The sequence below is a fragment of the Sceloporus occidentalis genome, unplaced genomic scaffold (assembly GCF_023333645.1).
Source record: "Sceloporus occidentalis isolate IW3139 unplaced genomic scaffold, rSceOcc1.0.p SCAF_4, whole genome shotgun sequence".
Taxonomy (NCBI): Eukaryota; Metazoa; Chordata; class Lepidosauria; order Squamata; family Phrynosomatidae; genus Sceloporus; species Sceloporus occidentalis.
The window spans coordinates 87,000,260-87,023,461 of NW_028316984.1; the positions used below are offsets into that span (position 1 = coordinate 87,000,260).

At 38.9% G+C, this 23,202-nt stretch overlaps 1 protein-coding gene across 1 annotated transcript in view; it reads left to right on the plus strand.

Annotated features, from left to right (window-relative positions):
- The window catches only part of MYRF (myelin regulatory factor), a 125,270-nt gene that overhangs the window by 41,458 nt on the left and 60,610 nt on the right, over nucleotides 1-23,202 (plus strand). The window contains exons 2-4 of the mRNA XM_089520752.1: nucleotides 10,748-10,835; nucleotides 12,907-13,287; nucleotides 18,708-18,769. Coding sequence (XP_089376878.1) covers nucleotides 10,748-10,835; nucleotides 12,907-13,287; nucleotides 18,708-18,769 — 531 coding nt within the window. The remainder of the gene's footprint in view (nucleotides 1-10,747; nucleotides 10,836-12,906; nucleotides 13,288-18,707; nucleotides 18,770-23,202) is intronic.

A 23,202-nucleotide genomic window follows, 5' to 3' on the forward strand; every position in this document is an offset into this window, starting at 1 on the left:
AAAAATTGGACACTCTGAAAAGTTATTGATGCTTGTTACAAATTATGTGCAACTTTGAAATAATCAAGATGCTTTGTTGTTGTTGTTGTTATCCACCCTTGTGTAGATTTCGACCCATGACAACACTGTAGATGAGATATCTCCAAGCCTTCCTGTCTTCCACTGCTGTGCTCAGTGCCTGCAAATTCATACCCATTATAGAATCCATCCATCTAGCATGTGGCCTTCCTCTCTTTCTGCTTCCCTACACCTTTCCTAGCATTATTGTTTTTTTTTCCCAATGAGTGATATATTTCATTTTATCTATACCCTATCTTTAAAGATTCAGTGTACACAACTTAAATGGAAGACATATTCTGTATTATGTCACATGTTCGGTGGCAACATGTCAGGTGAACTTTTGTGGTGGTGTAAAATCTTCAGTTGGTTTGTAATCCATATTATTTGAGAAGACAAGAGTTTACCATTTTCTCCAGGACTTAAAATTCACACACAGAGAGACTGAGTGCTGTGAAGAACTCTTTGGACCTCAGGAAGCTAAAGGAACAGAAATGGGAGCTAGAGAACAGGAGATTCAAAGATGGCAATACTGTGGGAAAGGAGCCTTCATGCTCCTTTCTATCACATAGATCCATTAGATAAATCCATTAGATTTATCTACATATTAACTCACCATTCAACAATTGACTGAATGTGTTTACTGTAGCTGAGACGAATTAACAAAATGCCAGCTCTGATCTAGTTTTCTACATGAATATTATATGAGGAGACCATTCTCGAGTGCAGACTAGAGATTATGAAAAGATATAGAGAAAGAATTTATGTTTGAACTAAAGTAACTGTTTATGGTAGGACCTAACTATTTGGAGAGTAGTCTTCAGAGAACTAGATAAAAAGTATAATAAAGGTTTGAGGTTATAAAAGCCTGAAGAGCTCTCTAGGTAGAGAAAGAAAATGTTACAATTGCCTCAACAGACAGAGCTGATAATCTGGATAAAATATCACCTCTTCACTATAAAAACTACATTCAGCCATGTTGTCAATAATATGATGCATCACTGATATAACAAGTATGATACAACAAGGAAAGTGGTGGTTCCTTAGGGAAAGATGAGCACTAGCTGAATGTGTTCTCTGTTCTGTGCCTGTTCCTTCTGAACTGGGAAGAAAATAGCTCTCATTTGTGGAGTTTTGAAGGCGTTTATGTTTCTTTGAATCTTCCTGCTAACTCTTAATCTGTAGGTGGAAAAGGGAGGGGACAGAGGGACATGGTTTAATGTTGTTAGGGGCTCGTGACTCCAAACAGCAGCATTAGCTTTAAATTAATCACCTAAGCTGGCTTTTGGTAACAAGTCTTTACTGAATAGAAGTTTCAGGCAACAAGATGCTCTTAAGAGCTCTCATTCAGCAGCAGACATTCCAGAGGTGGTGGGTTTTTGGGGTTGTTGGTGTTTTTTTTAGAGAGAGAGAGAGAGAGAAAGGGGGCCATGAAGAGTCAAATGAAGAACAAATGTGGAAAACAATGATTTGGGGTAATTCAGATGGGAGAGCACAAAGTGGGACTCACCGGGTTCATTAAGCCTCATAGAGAAGAGCATGAAACAAGCTAATACAGAGCGTGTTGTTCCACCACCACTAGTGTGTCATTAAAACTAGGCTGGCTCGCTCAAGAACTTCTATCCTAGAAACCCGAGAAAAGCTCTTCAGAGGATTTGTTTATTTTTAGAAAGAAAATAACGCTCTTGTCCAAACCACCCCAAACCACTTACAGGAACTGGCACCTCTTTTCTTCTTTTTTTTATTATTATTAAAAAAAATAGAGTTGCTTATCAGTTCTGTAACTCTCAACTACTCAGCTGAAATACCTCCAACCTCTGGTTGCTTATCTCACTTTTGCTTGGGTCTTTTTTTTTTTTTTTTTTTTTGCGAATACATGAAGGAGACCTTCAAGGCAAGGTGGTGAGAAGGTCAAAGCTGTCCTGCCAGTGAAGCCAGAATGGTAATGCTGTGGAACAACCACAGTCTGCCTGATGTGAAAGCATTGAGGACCCCAAACTATGACATGCAGATGTCCATAATGAAGGCTTCCATTACTGTTCCATTACAGTGAAAGGATCAAGGGCACTGTATATTAAATTTTGTTAAACTGGATAGGTTCACATCCTTTGAGACAAATGTGCAAATATTTAACCAAGTCTTCACCGAATGACATTGAATTGAAACCTGTGCCAATCCAGGGCTTCTCTGGCTGAAATCTTTTCTGAAAGAAAATAGTTGTTGAATAGCAAATGAGGGTTTTCATTTCCATCTCCCCAGAGTAACACAATTCAAATGTGACTACTTCCTTTTTATAGAATTATAACCACCCTCCTTTTCAGTTTTATTCTGTTCTTAGTTTCTGCTCCTTAGGATGCCTCTGGGCTGTGAAGGTATCAGTACAGTGAGCTTTGGACATGGGACTCTTTGAATGCTTCAAAACTGTATGATTCAGACCCTATTAAATATTTAGGCACTTAATAGCAATGTATCTAGTAATATACACAAAATAAAATATATTTAAAATATAAGTATTGTACTGTATATAATGCTTTGGAGTCTCTACAGTTTCCACAGATTTTTAATGAAAATGTTTCAGAAGTTACAACACCAGATTTTCATAGTTTTATAATCAACAATTTCACCTCCCATTCATCTTTTCTCAACACAGCAATAAATGTCTCTAGTGAGCCATTATATTGGTAATGATGTCCATACATATCAATGAGAAATCTAAAATGGGATAAAACTCTCTACTGTGTGCCAAATTACTGAGGAATTTAAGGGAATCATAGAAATATTACAAAAGGGTTTCTTTGGCATAGTCATTTAAGTGTCAATAGCAAGAAAATAATAAAAAATAATAAAAAGGCGTATCCTATCCATATACATATAGACGGGCATCATCAATCAATTTGTAAAAACAGATAAACTTTCATACAAGTCACCATGAGCGTATTGTATTGTGTCTATATGGATATTTGGTCATTATTGTATTCTATCTTTGTTCTGACTGTATGCCGTAATAAATAAATAATAATATTGGTAATACATAATCTATCAACCATATTCTTTTTTTTTAGTTTACCCCAAGCTCATCTTTAATCATTCTGAGATTAAGCCATTTTGTCTATATTTTGTCAAATGAAATGAGAGTTTAAGGTCCCAAGTTTTTGTGCACAAGATGAGCTTTCCTTTTCACAAAGTAAGATATTTGTATCCAAATATAGTTCTAAACTAGAGATGATTTCCCTCCCTTTTCCATGATTGCATAACAGTTGCCCACTGTTATATAGGGGAAAAGAGGGAAATGAAGTGAAGGAGACCTTATAAACAATGTAACAGTTGTTCAGTGTTTGATGCTGCAGTTTCTTCAGGCTTTAAGACTGCTGTCCTATACAGCTTTGTTGTTGTATGCCTTCACATACAACTTTCTGACTTATGCTAACCCTAAGACAAACATATCACGAGGTTTTCTTGGCAAGATTTGTTCATTGGCAATTTGCCATTGCCTTCCTCTGCAGCTGAGAGAGTGTCACTTGCCCACTGTCACCCAATGGGTTTTTCTGGCTGATTGGGGATTTGAATTCTGATCTAGGGTCCACGCTTAAATCATTGCACTATGCTGGCTCTCTCTCTACAGTTTATCTGGCAACAAACACCTTCAAACTCTGGAATTTCTTTTTAAGGACCAGGTAGTAATTATTCAAGAATACAGTAAGCCAACAAAGGCTGAAAGCCTGTTAGCTCCATACAATTCAAAATGATACAAATTTTTAAAATGAACAAACTCCAGTTATTGAAAATTGGTGAGCTGGAAGTGATATCTTAGGTGTCCAAAGGCTGGCTTAATGAAATTATTGGTCACCTGCTATGTTATTCTCCATTTTAAGACAACACAGGTTCTGGTTGCTCTTCAAACCAGGAATGGAAATTTTGTAGTCCCCCCTCTATGTTGTTGGACTTTAATTCCCTGCAGCCCCTAGTACTGTTGCCAATGGTGAGGAAAGCTGGGAGGTACAGTTCAAGATGCAGTTCCCATCACTGCTTTGGTTAGCTAAAACGTGGACAATCAGTGTTTGTTGGAAACCAAGTAAAGCCACAGAAACTAGATTCAGTAACAGATTAGTTTCTAAAAAAATCTGTGGATATTATCTGTGCTGTGGAATAAGAATGTGGAATAAGTGTAGTTCTTATAAATGCCTCTCTTTAAAATCTAAAGAATAGATGAATGTTTGAAAGAGCACGTGATGAAATAAACCCTCTATGGAGAGAATTCTCTAAAAGCTATTTGTTACATAATTTTAATGAGTAACTTTTAAAATTAAGCAAATTCAGCATATGTCCTGTAGTCAGACAACTTGCATGATTTGGTCTTAGGTGTGAGCTAGGGTGGTATAGTGATTTGAGTGTTGGACTAGGATTCTGGAAGATTGGGACCCAAATCCATATTTTGTCATGGAAACCCACAAGTCACACTCTCTCAGTCTCAGAGGAAGGAAAGGGCAACCCCCCTGAACAAATATTTCAAAGAAAGGCCTGTGATTAATTTGTTTCAGGGTCACCATACATCATAAGTGATTTGAAGGCACACAACAACAACAATACATTGTCCATTTTCCATTGAAGGGAAGCAAATTTCACTGTTGCTCCAAAAATATGTGGTGGAATATATAATATTTTGGTGTAAGAAGGGGGGCATGCAACAAAATGTTATGGCAGATGAGGTTTTGGCCACTCATATCCTCCCTCATTTCCACTCCTTTCCCATTCTAGTTTCTCCCTGCATTCCCTTCAGTACCACTAATCATTCTGAGTCCTCACTTGGATGTTGGGGAGGGGATGGCAGGTCTTTTTAGAGTCCCCCAATTCTTTTAAAGAGACAAACAAAACGTCTGCAAACTTCAAGCTTCCTCAAGCATACTGATATATCCTTCTTGCTTCTCAATAGCCTCACTTGGCCTACAGTCCTGTGGGAGGACACATCACCTTATTTCATTGAAAGGTTCCCAAAAATGTTGCTGCAAAATTCTAAATGCACAATTTTTCAGCATACATGAAATTTAACAAAATTAATTTGTGTAACACGAAGGAGGTAGAAAATAAAGTGAAAGTTAACATTCATGGGTACAGCAGTTTTACATATCTGTGGGGGAAACAGCATCCCTATTTTATTTTGTTATTTTTTAAAAATGCTTCTTTGGCAAAGAATGAAGAATAAAAATTAAAAGCAAAGAACTTAGGCAATACGTTCATACTTAGGCAATAAAACCAGTTTAAACAAAGGCAGCATAAGCATGTTAGACATAATTAATAGGTGGATATTGATGCAGGAAATGGAATAAACCTGGGAAGTCAGGGAAAACCAAATTTGAAACATGGTGTAAAGTTCTGGGCTTTGTGCTGGAAGGGGTGCTGTATTCATGAGCAAAAATGAACATTTTATTTCGGAATAATCACTGGGCAGGGTGCTGTAAACCTAATAAAGCCATATTTTCCTATACTAATATAACTTTGATGTGGCAAACAAAAATGCCAAGCTTCAGACCTAGTCTTTCCTCAGTTTGTGTGACCAAGGAAAAAAATTCCCTGCCTTGACTTTCTCTCCCCTCCCCTCCCCTCTCCTCCCCCACCCCACCCACCATTCCTTCTGGCAAAATTCCTCCCTGGATTTATTTCTGCTGATTTGCTTCTCTTGGTATGAAAGGGATTTTCACAAAGTAACATTCTGATAGGTTAAAACCCTGTCCCCCCCCCCCATTTTTTTCTTTCTGGTTGGTTGAATAACCTTTACCCAGAATGCTTCTAAGTAGCGGGTGGGAGACTCCTTTGATTGTGTGTGTGCTAGTCTAGTGAGCAAGTGACATATCATTTTAATCTGATGTGATTGAGCCATTCAAGAAAAAGATTGGCCCTTAAAAAAAACCCACTGAGCTCTGGCATAAAGGATTCCCTCCCTTTTCCTGATAATGCCCTTGGTACTTACGAATGGCACACAAATCCTATAGTATTCAGACTAACCAAGAAATAGACAGTTTTTTATAGCAACAACTCCAAATCATTTTTCAGTACAAGAGAGAAGGAATACAAGAGAGAAGGAGGAAAAGAAAGTCCTTCTATTTACCTGAATGGGATATGAAAAGTGAAGAAAAATCTTCAACTATTTTAAGTTGTTCATAATCTGCATTATAGTTATGTCATCATTATTTTTGTTTTCTTAATGTTAAACTATAAACCTGCTTTTGTACTTTCTTCCTTACCTTTCTTGAATAGTCATATAATCATAGAGTTAGAAGAGACCTCATATCTATGGGGAAAGGATATGGAGATAGGGGGAGATGATACTCGTTTTGAAGAGGTAAGATGCAAAGAACTGATTTAAAAAACAACATGTATTCCAAAAGAAAAAAAGTCAAGTGGATAAAAACTGGATAAAAAAAAGGTCATGGGTAAAAGCTTTGATGTCATTTATCTGGATTTCAGCAAAGTATTTGATAAGGTCCCCCATTAGAATATGATTAGCAAACTATCTAAATATGGAATAAATAAAAACCCCATCAGATGGATCTATAATTGGTTGGAAAACCATGTTCAAAGAGTTGTCATCAGTGGCTGCACTTCAGATTGGAAGGAGGTCTCAAATGAAGTGCTAGAAGATTTTGTCCTGAGGCCGATACTTCAATATTTTTATCAGTGATTTTGATGATGGGGTGGAGGGAATCCTTGTCAAATTTGCAGATGATACAAAACTGGGAGGGGTATTGTTTTAGCCCAGCTGTAATTTAGGGATGGAAAGAGTATTTGAAAATGTTTACAAAATTTAAAAAAACAAACAAACTTATTTTCTGTTGAGAAACCTTGAGGAGAAGAATCCTGAATTGATGAGAGTCTTTGCAATTCAAGTCTTATTCTGGGCAAAATTTGAATGTGGTTCTTTTGCCCAGATTTCAATGGTGAAATATTGTTTCCTCTTCAGAAAATGTTGTTTTTGCATAGAAAATGGTGGAATTAGGGATTTTATTAAAATTTGCACAAGCTTTTCTAAATAGGCAATAGCATTTTCTGAACAGAAATTGGTGTTTCTGAACAGAAACTGCTGTTCCATGTGCAAAAGAACCAGTTGCAGCATTTCTGCAAAATATGCCCTGAATTGCAAATACCCTTCAGAAACTGCATGAGTTTGGAAGAATCTTTTGCAGCATGAAGAAAATCGTTAAAATTACTTTTTGCTTCCTTTGAGAAGAAACTTAGGGGCTCAACAGGCCACCCCTTTGGAGAGGCCTGCAGCCACCCCTTTCCTCGCTGGATTGAAGCCACGGCAACTATATGCCACAGCCCTGATCTGGATTTTCCACGGTGCAAAAAGAAGCCACAAAAAAGGCTCATTTTTGCACCATGGAAAGGGTGCCCTTGAAACTGTGGCCGCGGCTTTTTGGTGCTTCTTTGACACAGCACATTTAAACGCTGCACCAACAAGGTGCTGTGACACCCCCCACCATGCGGTGGGGCACACAGCATGATGCCAGAGTGGGGGCAGTTGGCGTACATACATCAAGCCCCTACACTGCCCCCATGCCAGCATATAATGTCGGTCTGTTTAGCCTCTTAGTGAAGAATTACTTCCCTACTGTAATTCAGATACAGTACTGCCTATGGGCAAAACAGGGGCAGGAAAACTATAGAACCTTTATGTTTATTTTTTCTAAAGAGAAATAGCAGGACCTGGGTTGAGGTAGCTGGTTAAGAAAGGCACACAAGGAAAAGGTTAAGCCACTCTTGCCCAGTGCTGTGCAACTGGCACACTTATGGGCACAGGCTCTAGAATAATGGTGTTTAATCTTATGCTCCCAGATGTTGATGAGCCTCAATTCCTAGAAGCCCACCTAGCATTGTCAGTGGGAAAGGATTCTAAGAGTTGTAGTCTAGCATTATCTGGGGACCCCAAGAATTGCTACCTAAAAGTGACTGGGATAGGAATCTTATCCTATTCCTCTCATGCTCTAGGCTGTTAGTAACTTAGATTTTTGGTCAGGATTATTGTCCTCAATAATGGCAAGAAAATTATCCTAATAGTATGCAGCTTTTATGAAAAGCAAGCCAGACCTGATTCAGAAAGGGAAAAATCTCAGGTTTTTAATCATCCAATTTTACTATTTTCTCATATTATGATTATTCTCAGGGTCAAGCAGTTTATCCAATGGTTTATTTATTAAGTACTGGCCTGTTAAGCACTGTATAAGTTATACAGTGGTAACAATAAAACCCAATAAAAATGATTTATTGTTAAATGTATGAGTCTTATTCTCATTCACTTTCTTCCATTCAAGCCATGAGGAGAACATCGAAAACTTTTGTTTCTATTTTCAGTTAATAGTTTAGTGTGGCATTTCAACCCAGACTTGCAATTACATAACTAATTATATAATAATTACATAATAATAATAATAGGTTTATTTGTATACCACTTTTCCGTCTGATCAAAGCGGTTCACAGTAGCATACAATACAATACAAAACAGTACTATACTCAAGCAATACAATATAACATCAATTACATCAGCAATATTACATGGTATAATAAAAGTCTCATAACAAATACAAGTCAATTTAAAAACAATTGGTTGTGGTTGGGTATCCGGATATTAATTAGGGTATTCTATCTCTAAAGAGAATCAGGGGGGTATGCTATTTGAAAAAGATGCGTTTTCAAAGCTTTCTTAAAGGCTTCCAACGTGGGACACTGCCGGATCTTTTCAGGGAGAGCATTCCAATGAGCAAGAGCTGTCGCCGTGTAGGCTCTCTGATAAGTTTTTACTAATCTTACCCTAGGGTATTCAAGTAAATATGTCCCAGATGTTCTGAGGGTGCGGGGCAGATTATGTAGGGAGAGGCGCTCCCTCAAGTAACTCGGGCCCAAGCCATGTAGGGCTTTAAAGGTAACGACCAACACTTTGTATTGCGCCCAGAAGCTGATAGGCAGCCAGTGGAGAGATTTTAATATAGGTGTTATATGGTCCGATCTACGGGTAACCGTGACCAATCTGGCTGCAGCGTTCTGAACTAACTGAAGCTTCCGAACCTGGTACAAAGGTAGCCCCATGTAGAGCGCATTACAGAAATCCAAACGAGAGGTTACCAGTGCGTGTACTACAGTTTCAAGGTCCTTTCGATCCAGACAGGGGAGCAGTTGGCGTATCAGCCGAAGCCGGTACCAAGCACTCCTGGCCATCGCATCTACTTGAGATGCTAATTGTAGAGATGACTCCAGGAGTACTCCCAAACTGCGAACTTTATCCTTTAGGGGGAGCTTAACCCCATCAAGGATAAGGTGACAAATTTCCCTATCTGGATTCGGGGTACCTATCATGAATACCTCTGTTTTCTCTGGATTCAGCTTGAGTCTGTTTTTCCTCATCCAGCCTATTACTGACTCCAGACAGGGGTCCAGAGGGGAGGTGCCATCCTTAGCCACTGTATCAGTCGGGGACATGGAGAGATAGATCTGGGTGTCATCAGCGTACTGATAACACCAAGCTCCATGCCTCCGGATGATCTATGACAGCGGCTTCATGTAAATATTAAATAGCATGGGGGATAGAATGGTGCCCTGCGGAACGCCAGATGTCAGCTCCCTTTTACGGGAGCAGCTATCCCCCAGCCTCACAGACTGGAACCTTCCCGAGAAGTAGGAAGGAACCACTGGAGCGCAGTGCCCCCGATACCTAACTCTCCCAGGCGTTCCAGAAGGATACCATGGTCGATGGTATCGAAGGCTGCTGAGATGTCTAAGAGCACCAACAGGAGATCATCGACTAAGGCGACCATGGCAGTCTCGACTCTGTGTCCCGCCCTGAAGCCAGTTTGAAATGGGTCTAGCTAATCGGCTTCATCCAAGACTGCTTGGAGCTGAAAGGCGACTGCCCTCTCGATCACCTTGCCCAAGAATGGCAATAGTAATTTTATTAAAACAAAATGGCTTGATAAATCAAGCTTTGAAGCTGGCTTGGTTCAGTAAACCATAGGTAAGACTGACTATTGTTTGTTTTAATGCAGATATAACACTAAAATGCAGTCAACTGAAAAGGAAGCAAATGGTTTACCAAAAATGGAAGTGGTCTCCTATTTGCAGTATTGCTAGAGGAGAAAAGGGAGAGAAAAGGCTTATTTCTGTAACACTAAACTGTAGCTTAGCACTATGGCCAAATGAGGCCACTCAGTATAAATAATCATTACAGTTGTTTGTTCATTAAAATAATAATAATAATAATAATAATAATAATAATAATAATAATAATAATATTAAAGTATTGCTGACTGATGTTTTCTTTGATATGGATGATTGTAGAATAATATAACAAGTGTATTATATATTATATTCCACTAATCTGATTCAAACATTGTTAGAGCTGAGTACTTATGAATAAATAAAAATGACTGCTCCATCCCATTTTTGTGGTCTCTATTGGATTCCATTCTTCTGTTGTCCATCTCCTGGATTCTAGCTGAAAGTACTGGAACAACATACCATTCTTCAGATTTTACCCTTTCAAATACCCATTTTTAGGCAAATCCAATCTTTTGATTTTAATCCAGCATTTTTCTACTGGGGAAATTTCCATAATCAGACCTCTTTCTGGCTCTGAGAGAAGAGTGGCATTTTGTCTAATGAGTTTTGCTAATAGCTTTTCCTCTGCAACCTGTCTTTGCTTCAGGTCATGATATTAATGGAGCTCTTGAACCATCAAATATTGACACCAGCATACTGGAAGAATACATTGGCAAGGAGGACTCACCAGATATGTAAGTTCACTTGTATTCCTAATGCTCAATGATAATTGCATGCTGTTGTGACACAATGTTGCCTGTACTGAACATGGGTGGTGTGGTTTTGGTTTGTCTTGTGGTGATGTACTCAGTTATATTCCTTTGCCTTGAGTCTTTGTATTTTCTGTACTTTCACATGATTCTTCTCACATGTCAATCCCTACCACATCTACAATTCTTCCTAAATCTTTATTTAAATCCTTCTTTCCTTGGAAAAATCTCTAGTGTTTTGTTTTGTTTTTACAGTCTGCATGGCTTTGTTTTCTTTCTTTCTTTCTTTCTTTCTTTCTTTCTTTCTTTCTTTCTTTTAAAAACAGCTCCAAATATCTGAGCTTAGTCTCCTAGTTGTTCATTACCGAAGGTCTGAGGATGCTGTCAGCATATGGTGCTGTTTAGTAAACATTTACATGGATTAGACCATAACAAATTAGACCTGTTTTTAGCACTGTTAGTAAATAGTAAGTCTGATTATTATCAAGAAAAAAATCCCTTAGAAGCTTCTCTGTCAAACTAAGAGGTGTTGCATTGATTATAAATCTCTTATGCTCTGCAATGAACATCTCTTGAGGGCATAAAGTTACTAGCAGCTTCTCAATCACATTTTATAAACCAGGAATCTTTGGAAGGAGAACTCAAAACAATATTCAGAGTTTGCAAGTGATTTTTCCTAGACCTGCTATGTGCTATGAATAGCACAGCAGAGTGTTGATGCATGGTGAGTTAGAGTTGCCACCAGCCCCCCACCTCATGCAGAGTATCAAATAAAAGAAGATTTTTAGAAAAGATATGGGGAGATAGGGGACAATTGATTTAAAAAATTTACGGATATCTTTTGGAATGGGAATTATATGAGGAAAAGGTCAAGACAAATATGGTTAAGTGGGCACAGAATATTGGAAAAGAAATTCCCCTTGTGAGCTGGGAAAATGCTTCGAAAAAGAATTTAAAGTTTACAAGATGTAATAATTTAAAATAAAATTATTTTAAGATTTTTTTCAGATGGTATATGACACCTTCAAAGATAGCAAAAATAGGGGGAAAGGGAAACAAAAACTGTTGGAGATGTAGGAAGAAAGAAGGGACTTTATACCACAGGTGGTGGCAATGTAGCAAAGCAAAAAAATTCTGGAAAATGATTTATAAAAATATCACACAAATTTTAAAGAAAAATATCCCACTAAGTCCTGAACTCTTTTTACTAAATATAACTGACATAATAGAAGATAACCTGGTATTATTATTATTATTAACCTTTATTTATAAAGCGCTGTAAATTTACACAGCGCTGTACATACAATCTTTTAGATGAGTTAAACGTATTGTTATATATGATAACTGTTGCCTGCCTGATCTATGCAAAATCTGATTCAGTCCCAGTAATAGAGGAATGGCTAACAAAGCTACATGAGTTAGCTATATTAGATATTTTATCAGCATATATAAATAATAATTCATTTCAACAATATGACGAAAAATGGAAAAAGGTTGCAAAATTGTGGGAAGACAAACACACTCTTTTATAAGAAAATATAGAGTAATTTATTTTGAGGGAGTAATATTTGATTTGTATACAGAAGCAGAGCATATACAACATGGGAAACAGGAAATTCAGTATGGTATTTATATCAATGAAGTTAAAGAGGTACCAAAATTAAATTCTGCATAACAAATAAAATGTAACAAGAATAATATTGACTTGTAAACTATTTTTATGTTGAATAATAAAAAGAAAAAAGAAAAAAAGATATGGCTGTGATTCTGCCATGCTCACTCAGCTTTCCACTTTTCTTTATGGTTCTTTGTAGCATTAATGATTTTTATTCTATTATTATGGATCAAATGCATTTTATATTTCCATACTTTCTCTCCCACCCCCTCTCTCAATCTAGATCTTTCATATTCTTCTGGTCTCTGTTATTGTATCATGAACCAAAAGCATGAGGTGTATTTCCGTAGATATTGGTACAGTCTGAATGGCTTGTTAAGGATGCTGATAAAAGGTGCTGTATACACATAGTATTCCAGTTGTTTAACTTCTCTCCTACAGCTCTGATTTGGACTCCATCTCTGACATCTCAGCCTCAGCTGGCTACCCTCATGCTCAGCCTTCCAGCTCTGTCAGTATCAATGCATCTGTTTCCAGTGCTGCTCATGTGACTAATGCTATAACCAGTGGCAACCTCCATCATGCTCCCCCAAATACCCAAGTCCCGATCCGGCACAGTCTCCATCATGGCCCCCCAAGCACCCAAGTTCCAATCCGACACTGTCCTCCTTTGCCTAACCCATGCGGACCCAGCTACAGTGCTCACCTCAACTGCAATAACAACAATGGCATGGTAGCGCCCAAGGGGTACCTCAGTGGACACTGCCTGTCCAACATTGCCCCACCAATCAAATCAGAGCTCAAGGCCTCCTACGCACCTGGGTAAGTGAGCAAAGGAGGAAGGGGGATATGGTGGTGGGACGATCTAGTTCCCAGGTCTGAAAGTGTTGTTGTGTCTGAACATTTCATATTCTTTCATACAGCTGTGGCATGGTAGTTGAAATAGAATCGAAGGCTTGTATGTTTTGACAAACAAACCTAAGTCCATAGAATGTGCAGGGGTAGCTGTGTTGGCCATTTAGTAAATTCAAACAAAAAACCCACCAAACAGTGGCCCGATCTAGACGGGCCTATAGTGTGCCCTCATCATGTGCTAGGGGTTGGTCGAGGGTGCACCACCCATACGTCCCTCACCCCTAGCTCGTGACGAGGACATCAAAATGGCGGCACCCTGTACACACGGGCACCGCCATTTTGACACGATGAACGCTTAGTGTCTGCATGTCACGCCCCCATTGTGGCGTCGCGAGTGCATCAGTGGCACCGCAGAAAGAACCCACTTTTTGCAGTTTCGTTTTGCTACGCAAGAGAGCCGCACAGTTTGTCTGCTGCGGCTCCCTCACGCAGCAAAACAAGGCGCCGGCAGACCGCCCTTTTTGGGCGGTCTGTACCCTGCCAGTGATACCTTTATTGGCCAAAAGAAAAGCACAATATACTTGTTGCAAGCTTTCAAAGCTCCACTGCCTTCTTCATCAGGCAAGATGTTACATATAAAACAGGAGAAAAATTGGAGATGTTAGTAAGATGCCTGCATTTTGTTGCTTCTGTCCTTAGTTAAGATGGTATGGGGAGGGTATCTTTAGCAGGCTGGATCATCTTTCAGTGGGAAGTGGAGGGATATCTGCTTAAAGAGGCCATAGGGGAAACATTGCCTGAGATGTTCAGACTTGAATGCTAAAATTAGAAACCTATATCTGTACTTGAAGTACCAATGGTTCCCATAGAGTTAAGTTATTATTCATACTGAATTGTGTTGATTTTCAGTTCCAGTGCTAGAATTTAATTGTGCTTCTTGGGCATATTTATAGGTGTTACAGGTGAGAGTAGAAGGCTGTGGAGACTGTTGATCAAAACAGGAAAATGAAGGGCTTGCATATTAGAAGTATCTAGGAAAAATGGAATAGGATGCAAAATTGAAAGCATCTTAATACAGTATCTCTCCCTGGGAGAAAGAAACAGTTTGGAAACTATTCCAGAGAGGATGGTATTCTTAATCCAATATCTGCTTGTGACATCTGCTTAATCCAGTTGCTTCCAGTAGGGAAGCAAAGAAAGTGACCAGTAGGTATACCCTAAGATATGCCTTGTGAGGTATAAGAAACATGGAATACCAGCTAAACTTCCTTATGGTAATCCGTAGTTAAAAAAAAATAAAATACAGAGAGATGAAGATTTTTTCAAAAAAATTAAGTGGATTTAAGGAGATGATATATTCCCAGCAATCCACAAATGCAATTAATGATTGGATATGCAAAAATAAACAAATAAATAAATAAAAATTCAAATATTTTGTGATAAAACAGAAGGGAATGGTCATTGCTATGGCAGCTTGATAGGAGTTTATGGGAATGATGCAGTCATAGAAACAAAGAATGTTTCTGTAATAAGCAGGAACTATACAGTGAGGTGAGAGAAATTTGTCATGAAGAACACAATGTAAAGTAAAAATGAACAGCAATTTACATTTCATTCTAGAGTAACTTTACATATATAAGCTAGACTTGTTGGTGACATATGCACATATTTATTTATTATTTAGTCTATTTACTTTATTTGTATGCTGCCTTTCTCCCACAGTGGGAACCAGGGCGACTTCCAGAACAATAATCTGGGATTGTGCACATACAATTTTTAAAAATCTTGTTGTGCAAAGAGGTATCCAGTACTTTATGGGACAATGCCCCCCACAAGTTTGTTTCAAAGGGCAAGCACAACTCCCTCAGCCAATTTGTGGCCATGGGAGGGTGGGAACAACTGTTTAGGATGCCAGGAGAGATAAGACCACCTGCCACCCTGCTGCATCTCAATTTCTTGGAGATCCAGGAGGGCGATATCTACTGTTTATTCCTGGCTGGAAACTGGAACACTGCTTGAGCACCTAGTACCTTCCCTCCCCATTAAAGAGCTGTTGGGGCACACTAGAAAGCTGCCTTTCAAATATGTTGGAAGGAGAAACCTATCAGATCTCCATGGGTAGAGCATTTCTGTCACAGAGCGTTAATGAATATTCAGATCTCCAGAGGAAGAAATGTTGGTCACAGAATGATGTCAATCAGTGCAGCTTCTGTGAAGGAAACAGAAAACCAGTTTGACTTGAAGAAAATCTTCATTTGAGGACTAAAAGCTGGAAGGTGGACTAGTGGAAGATAGATGAGCCTGACCTTCACACACGGATATAAAATAAATGTCAAATTATTGGCATATGTGCTGTAGGCACCTTGTGCATAGTATTCTTTGATCCATTAGCCTTTTGCTAGTAACTGAATTATATAGTTTAATACTGTACACTGTTTGTACTAGGTAGGAAATATCCTGCCTGATTTAAAAGTGGTTTAAAAGATGAAAAACAAATTTGTCAGTCCTATGGATTAAGTTTGATAGTTATGTACTTGCTTGAAAACATTGTAAAACCCTTTCGCAGAACTTTTTTCACAACAGATTTATTCTCTCAGGTTGAGGTTTCTACACTGTTACACTCTTATTCCACAAACTGGTAGAATTTGGAAGATCACAGAGGGAATTGTAATCTCATGTTAACATCTAAGCACTAAATCACTGGTTCTCATATTCCCTTCCATTTGCTGGAAATATGACAACAGCTGTGGATGCACCAGACTATATGAAGGGAGGAATTATTTGAAGTGGTATATTCCCTGCAGGGAGACACAGGAACAGAATTTAAATTTTAGTTTTATCTCTAGAGAAGCAGGTGATTGCAGAATTAGGGAATCCATATTAACTTTGTGAACATTCATCAGTACATTAGCTAAAACATTCTGTGTGGGGACATTGGGGAGTATTTAAGATGTTTGGAGCCTTGGATTGAAAGGATCATACTAAGGGATTTTTTTTTAACTCACATAATTGAAAAGATAATTTTTTGTGGGTTTTTTGGGCTATATGGCCATGTTCTATAAGAGTTTATTCCTGACGTTTGGCCAGCATCTGTGGCTGGCATGTTCAGAGAATGCTAACCTAGAAGCAAGGGTTAACCTCTCTTCCAGGTTAGCATTCTCTGAACATGCCAGCCACCGATGCTGGCCAAACGTCAGGAATAAACTCTTATAGAACATGGCCACATAGCCCAAAAAACCCACAAAAAAACTATGGATGCCGGCCATGAAAGCCTTCGACTTCACAATTGAAAAGATATTTTCACAGTCTACTAAGTATGACATCTCTGGCTTCTTATCTTCTTTTTCTTCTTTTTCTGTCATTGGGTGGCTGTAGCGCTTTTGCAGTATTTTGGATTCGTTCAGTTTTTGAGTGGAGGAAAGCCAACTGTGAACATTGTTATTGCAAATATCTTGGCCCTATTCCCAAAAGCAGGTTGAAATATTGTTATTTAGCAACACAGATACTTGTAAGTTTTTAAAGAAGGCCTTTGCCTTGTTAAAACATATATAAATATATCTTTGTATTTTTATGTCCATGCTTCACCACAATTGTTTGTGTCTGAATTGGCTTCTGTAATTTCACTACATGCACATGTAATTGCTGGCTTCTACAGATTTAGTTCATTTACTAAAATGTAGTGATATTGGGCAAGTCACCTGCTCTCAGTCACAGAGGAAGGCAATATTCATTTTGCCAACAAAGCATGCACATTAGATGAATTGAAACAGTGATGCCATGATCTGCTGGGCCATAGCTCTGAAATAGAACAGGTAGAGTATGAATAGACAGATCACAAAAACCTATGGTCACAGGTAGACTATGTATAGACAGATCACAAAACCAAGACCATTCTGCACAAGTTCCCAAATGCTGCTGCTGTTTTCAGTCTGATAACATGAGTAGCATTGGGAAGGACTGAGGTGAACCACTCTTTGGTGAATTACCCTGATTAACAGCACAGGTGGGAAGTTCAATGTTGTCCTGAAGTGACTCTTCATTAACTCATTTGTACATGATTTTGTTACACTTCAAAACCGATTTCTTCCTATGCACTTCAGTCTCATCTTGTTCACTTCTGTTTACTTGACCTTGCCATTCGGCATTGATAGCAGTTGCTATCAGCTACCGGCAGCAGGTATGTTTAAAATCAGACTTTTAGATTGGGAATGACCTCATTGACCTGCAGGGAGCTTTGCAAGGCCTTGTAGTTGTGATAGTGTTGGATTTGATTTGAGATAGGCACAGTTGCTCTTTGTTTTGAGAGCTAAAGAGTGGAAATTAGTCTGTCCTAATGTAGACACACTAGTTCTGAATCATCTGTTGAAGAGATACTGTGGGAAACTCAGTTTAGACAGACTCCAGAAGAGTTGGGCAGAAAATCACTCCCCTGCATATTTGTTACTCTGTAAATCAATTTCTAGATTGATGGTGTTATATATAAATGAACAATTCAATATTATTATTTTTTTCCTTGATGACCAGTAGAATTCCCACTTTTATGTCTGGTTTCCTTTGTGGCCAAGGTCTTGTCTTCACTAACTTCATATATAGTTATAGCCTCAGGTTTATATGGTGATAGTACAACCCTTAAATTCACAGTTTTTGCTTTTGATGGGCCAAACTTGGGAACAGAGCCAGTCTCCCCAAAAGCTTCCTCTGTATCTGTGATGATCTTTTTCTGGGGAACAGATACATATCTGTTTGCACTTCTTTTAGCCAAGGAGAAGCTGCTGGGTGAAGAGAGGAGTCTTATTAGCAGATTAACCAAATGGCTATGGAATGAGATGTGACTGCGAATAAAATCAAAGGGCTCACTGTGGGAGTAGCATAGGCTGGGCAGCAGGTGTGAGAGGATACCGGCTGAAATAAATACTAAGTTCTCTCTCTGGGAGGTGCTGCTATGAAAAGTTTAGGACATTAATTGTGGTAAGATTCTGTTGCTTTGGGTTTGGGGGCTGGTTGGCGTTTTGAGGAATGGGTGCTGTAGAACCTGTATATGGGGCAGAACTTTTAAAATTTATTTTGGAGACTGCAGCTCCCAGAATCACGGGCACTGAACATGTGGCACATGAATCTGCGTAGTTATGGTCCAAAAAAAGAGAACTTTCCTAAGCTCTGTTAGAGGAAGGCCATGTTGATATCAGTCTTGGGAGAATTTATATTGGAGGAAAATATAAGGAAAAATGCACTTATCTGGAGGTGTTGCAAGCAGTGAAGATTGTCTGTGTTCCTCTTATTATCCCCCCCACCTCACTGTTTTCAATATGTTTTATATTCTTTTGCTGTCTCAATTTTGCTAGATACATATTTGACCTTTTCTTCTGTTTTTCTCCATTGCTCTTCAGCACTTTACCCGACTCTCCCCCGGATTCTGGATCAGAAGCATACTCCCCCCAGCAGGTGAATGGTAAGTGCTAAGATTAAAGCCCAAACACACCAGCCTTCCTTCCCCCCCTCTATGGTTGACGTTAGTGGTTGGCTCTGAAATCTTTATCGGACAGGGGAAAAACAGACTGCTGCAATACGTGAAGAGATTATCACTTAGTAAATATTCCTAGACTTTCGCCTATTGTTTTTCTGCCACCCTTTGAAAAGAGGGTGGGCGGGTGGGAAGGAACAGGAACACAGGAGGTGTATGAGGAGAGAGAGAGGTGCAATCCTGCCTTCTGGAGAAGAAAATGGAAAAGGGTGACGCCTGCCTAGTGTGGCCATGGAATGGAGCATTTGAGCTTCATTTTATGGATGATTTTATTGTCTGATTCCTGGGAAATTATATAACAATAAATCTGTGCTGGAAATGAAGACCAAAGCAAGGATATTGCCATGAGTTTGCTATTAGGTGGTAAGTACCCCCTAAGCCTCCTGCCATCTTCTAGCAGGCTCTGTTTGATGCCTTGGGGCTCTTCTCTTTTTCCTGTGACAGGCATGTATGTATCACAGAAGCTTTCCCCCCCAGGACTGCCCCATGTTGGGTGAAGTCAGTTTTATTCTGTCCCTCTCTGAGCTTTTTATACATACAGGGCAGTGAGAGGGAAGTGTGTGATTATAATCAGGTTCCACTAGCTGTGTTTGCCATCCAGTAATGAGGTTTTTGTTAGGAGATTTAGTAGTTTAATACACAAATGAATTAGTAACAGAGGTGGAAGAACTGGGTGGTGTATGTGTCAGGGATTGACTGGATTCTTCAAAAATTTCCCCACTGGTTCCTTCCTGAAAACCCTCAGCTCTGTTCTTAGTGGAAGGAGCTATTTCTCCTTTCTCCATGAAAAAGGTCAAGAGTTCTGTTTATCTCACTACAAAAATCCCTGGAATTCCTCCTAGCCCTTCTTTAAATATAGCAGAGAGGCCAGATCATTTGCCATGGAGTGAGCTGCTTTTTCTCACCACCAAGGTAGCAGCAGCACCATCCCAGCAGAGAAGGAAACTGCATGGCTTCATCCTGTTCTCATTACCCTGGGGAGGGGAAGAAACAGAATCTCAGGCCTTGTGTAGTGCACAGAATCTGAGTGAGTCTGGCCTGTGTGGATATGCAGAGAGTATTTGCCCTCACTTCAGTGGTCTCCTACTTTCCTAAGATTCTCCACTTACTGTGGAGGAACTCACTCAAAAGCTACATTTGCTTGGACACATCTTCTGGAACACAGTGATGGTCCTGTTCACTTTTCAAACTGTGAAATGTCCAGTTTTTCATTGTGATTTCTGTAGTTACACCCAATAGGGCAAAGTTTGCTGCTTTTCTAAGAGTAAAATTACATTAGTTATTAAGTTGTAGCTTGCAGTACAATCTTATGTGCATTAGTAGCTATTGCCACATCTTGTGGCAATGAGTTCAATGATTTTAATGATGCTTATGTTGATTGGAGTGTTCTACGTCTTCTGAATATCCTGTCAGTCATTTTTATTGGATAAACCCACCTTCTAAGTTGGCATTGACAGAGGGGAACTTCTCCCTCCTAGGTAATTAGATGTCACCTGTAAATGTCACTGTTCACCCTGACTCCATATAAGTAGTGAGCATGTTTTAAGTGGCTCCAGTTCTAGTGCAGGACATTGCCCAGCCCAAGACCGGGAGGAGGGCACTTTATATTTCCCCTTTCATATTATGTTAGTGCCTGTTTTTCTTTGCTGCCCAGTCTCTTCAACATTTGAGTTTTGCATCTTCTAATGATGCGTTGTTGCATGAAAGCATCTGTTAGATTGACTGCCTTGGGCACTGTTGATTTTGCTCTGATTTGTGTGGATTCATTTTGTAATGTTAAGGCAATAATTCCTTTTGGATTGGTTTACAGGAACAAGGTGTTCTTTTTTTCTATGCTTTTTGTTTTGTTTTGGTGCATTAATGTTAGGGAGCTTTGAAAGTTGGAGGGCTGAAAGCCAAGGAGTAAAGAAGGCAGAAAACAAGAGTAGAGATTAACCATGCAGGAAAGTAGTTGAGTGTTATGTTTTCACACAAATCTATCTGTGCAGTTTGCCATTTTCCTGTTCACTTGAGTAAGTAATAGTTGACCCAAATGGGATCAAACTATAACCACTCCGTTTAGAGGTGGGATTGCCACAGATAATGACCCCCTTTTCTCTGATTCATTCCAAAACAGTACAGTGCAGTGCTCTAGGCAGACAATATTACTGTACTGTGAAAAACCATTTCCAAAGTAGCACTAGGCAGCCAGATTTTTGGCTAAAGGTATATACTGGAAAGGCAGACTCAATGTAATAAAATAGTATCTGTACCTTGTCCATACAAAGTTGAGAAATAAAGTATTACTTTATTTTCTATCAATTAAGATATGATTTGGGAGAGTTTTATGCATGCTTTGCATATAAGATTTCTATAGTTCTTTGAAACTGTGGCCTGGTACAGACGGGCGTTTTGTGGCGTGGCGGTGGCAATTTTAGGGTTCAGGAGAGCGCAGCAACTGCACTCTCCCATACCCTAATATGTACAGTATGGGTGGTGCCATCTTGATGCAGCGCCATCCATACGGCACATGTGTCCATGACGTGTCTTGTGTGACGCGCCCAAATGGCGTGGTGCACAAAACACGTCACCACGATGTCCCAGGGCTCAAATGGCACCTTGGCATCATTGCGGGAAGGAGCTCATGGTAACAATCCGAAGGAGAATCTGTACTGGGCCTGTGTCACATATAAAAGTCCGTATGCATCTGTTCATGAGGGGAAATGAGACTAAAGGCTAAAGATATGAAGCCAAAGGGCAGAAAGCTGGAAAAACTGTGTGTGTGTTTCCTCCATTTTTTCTGAAGCTATTTTTTCAGGAAAAATAATTAAAATGGATGATGGGGTATTTTCTTTTACATGATGAACAAAATATTTAAGACAAGGTGTTCATATATTTATTCCCCCACCCATTATTTCTAAAATAAACTGTGTAGCAGGTAGACTATTAGGTAAGACTTTATATAGTGTATGCCACTTTAATTTATGGTCATGGTTTTCTCAGTTCTTTTTATGAGAATGAGACTTTTCTGTCTGCTTGGCACTATAATGGTCTAGAGAAGTTGATGGTTTCTTCAGTTTTTATTTCCCTGATCCTCATAAACATGCAAAACCAAAGAGGTTCCATACAGTTCAGATGCTCCTTATGTTACACATGCAACCTTCTAGTTGCATGTGTAACAGCAACAAAAGTAAATTCAATTTGTAATTATGTTCTGAATAAGCTGTAGTATTTAATAATGTCAAATCTATTTCAATCTATCAAATATAAATGTACCAAATGTGGTGATTTTATTCCAAAGTAAGCTAAACATAATAATATATTTATATTCCTAAAGCAACATTCCCAAAGGGTACTATAATGTCACTTTTTCCCCTGAAATTTTTTATTGTTTTTCCTGGAAAAAAATGGGAAAAACATTTCCTCTGGCTTCAAAATTTCCAAAGCTACAGACAAGCTTTCAGGTGATAGATAAAGAGATTTGGAAGGAATTGGGGCAAATTATGCTATAGCAGTTTATATGTAGTCATTGGCAAATTGTTGAATAGTTCTGTGTTTCTACGTACCCCAAGTCCCAGTGGCATTTTCTGGATCTGCTGTTAAAAGCAAAAAAGGCAACCACTAAATGAGAAAATACCTGATAAACATACCCTTCAGGGAATGAAGGACAAAATAGAGAAAAGGGATGAGGTTGTATAGCGGGGTTTTTTTAGACACAGTCTGTGTAGAATGATTGGGATTAGAATTACCAGCTCCTCTCTTCTTAGCCTACATGTGGTTTATGAAGGACTCATTCTTTCTGAGTCAGTGTGTTGGCTACCTCACCAAATGTAGGAAATGTCAGTGTTTGTAGGTAGTTCAGTCAATACATGTATTTAGAGGGTGTCTTTTACTGTTATTCATACAGGGGTCAAGACCAGTTTGACCCTAACTTTGGCTATGACTCCTAGGTGCTACAAAGTGGAATTAATGAAAGAGTTACCCTACAGTCTGACAGAGCAGGGCCTGCTGTATACATTCTGAACTTTTAAATGACTTCAAAGTTAAGTAAACTTTAGTTTTGTTGTACTAAGGAGGGTTGTGAACTTGAGTCAAGGGCTTTTGTGAGTGCCATACAGCCTATTCCCAGATATGTGAAATCTGCATGTACATAGTCTTTCTTCTCCCATGCCATCTCTTCTGCATGAAGATAATAAAAGCCTAAGAAAGAGGATATGTAGTGCAGTTTTGCCTTTAGGCTCCAAATGTGATGTTATTAGTATTTAATTTTGAAAATAATAATACCCTCAAGTTGCTGAAGCATCTCCTCCACAACAAATCTTGGAAATAAATTACTGAATAGCTTCCCTATTATGCTTTTAGCAAACAGGTTTATACTTCAA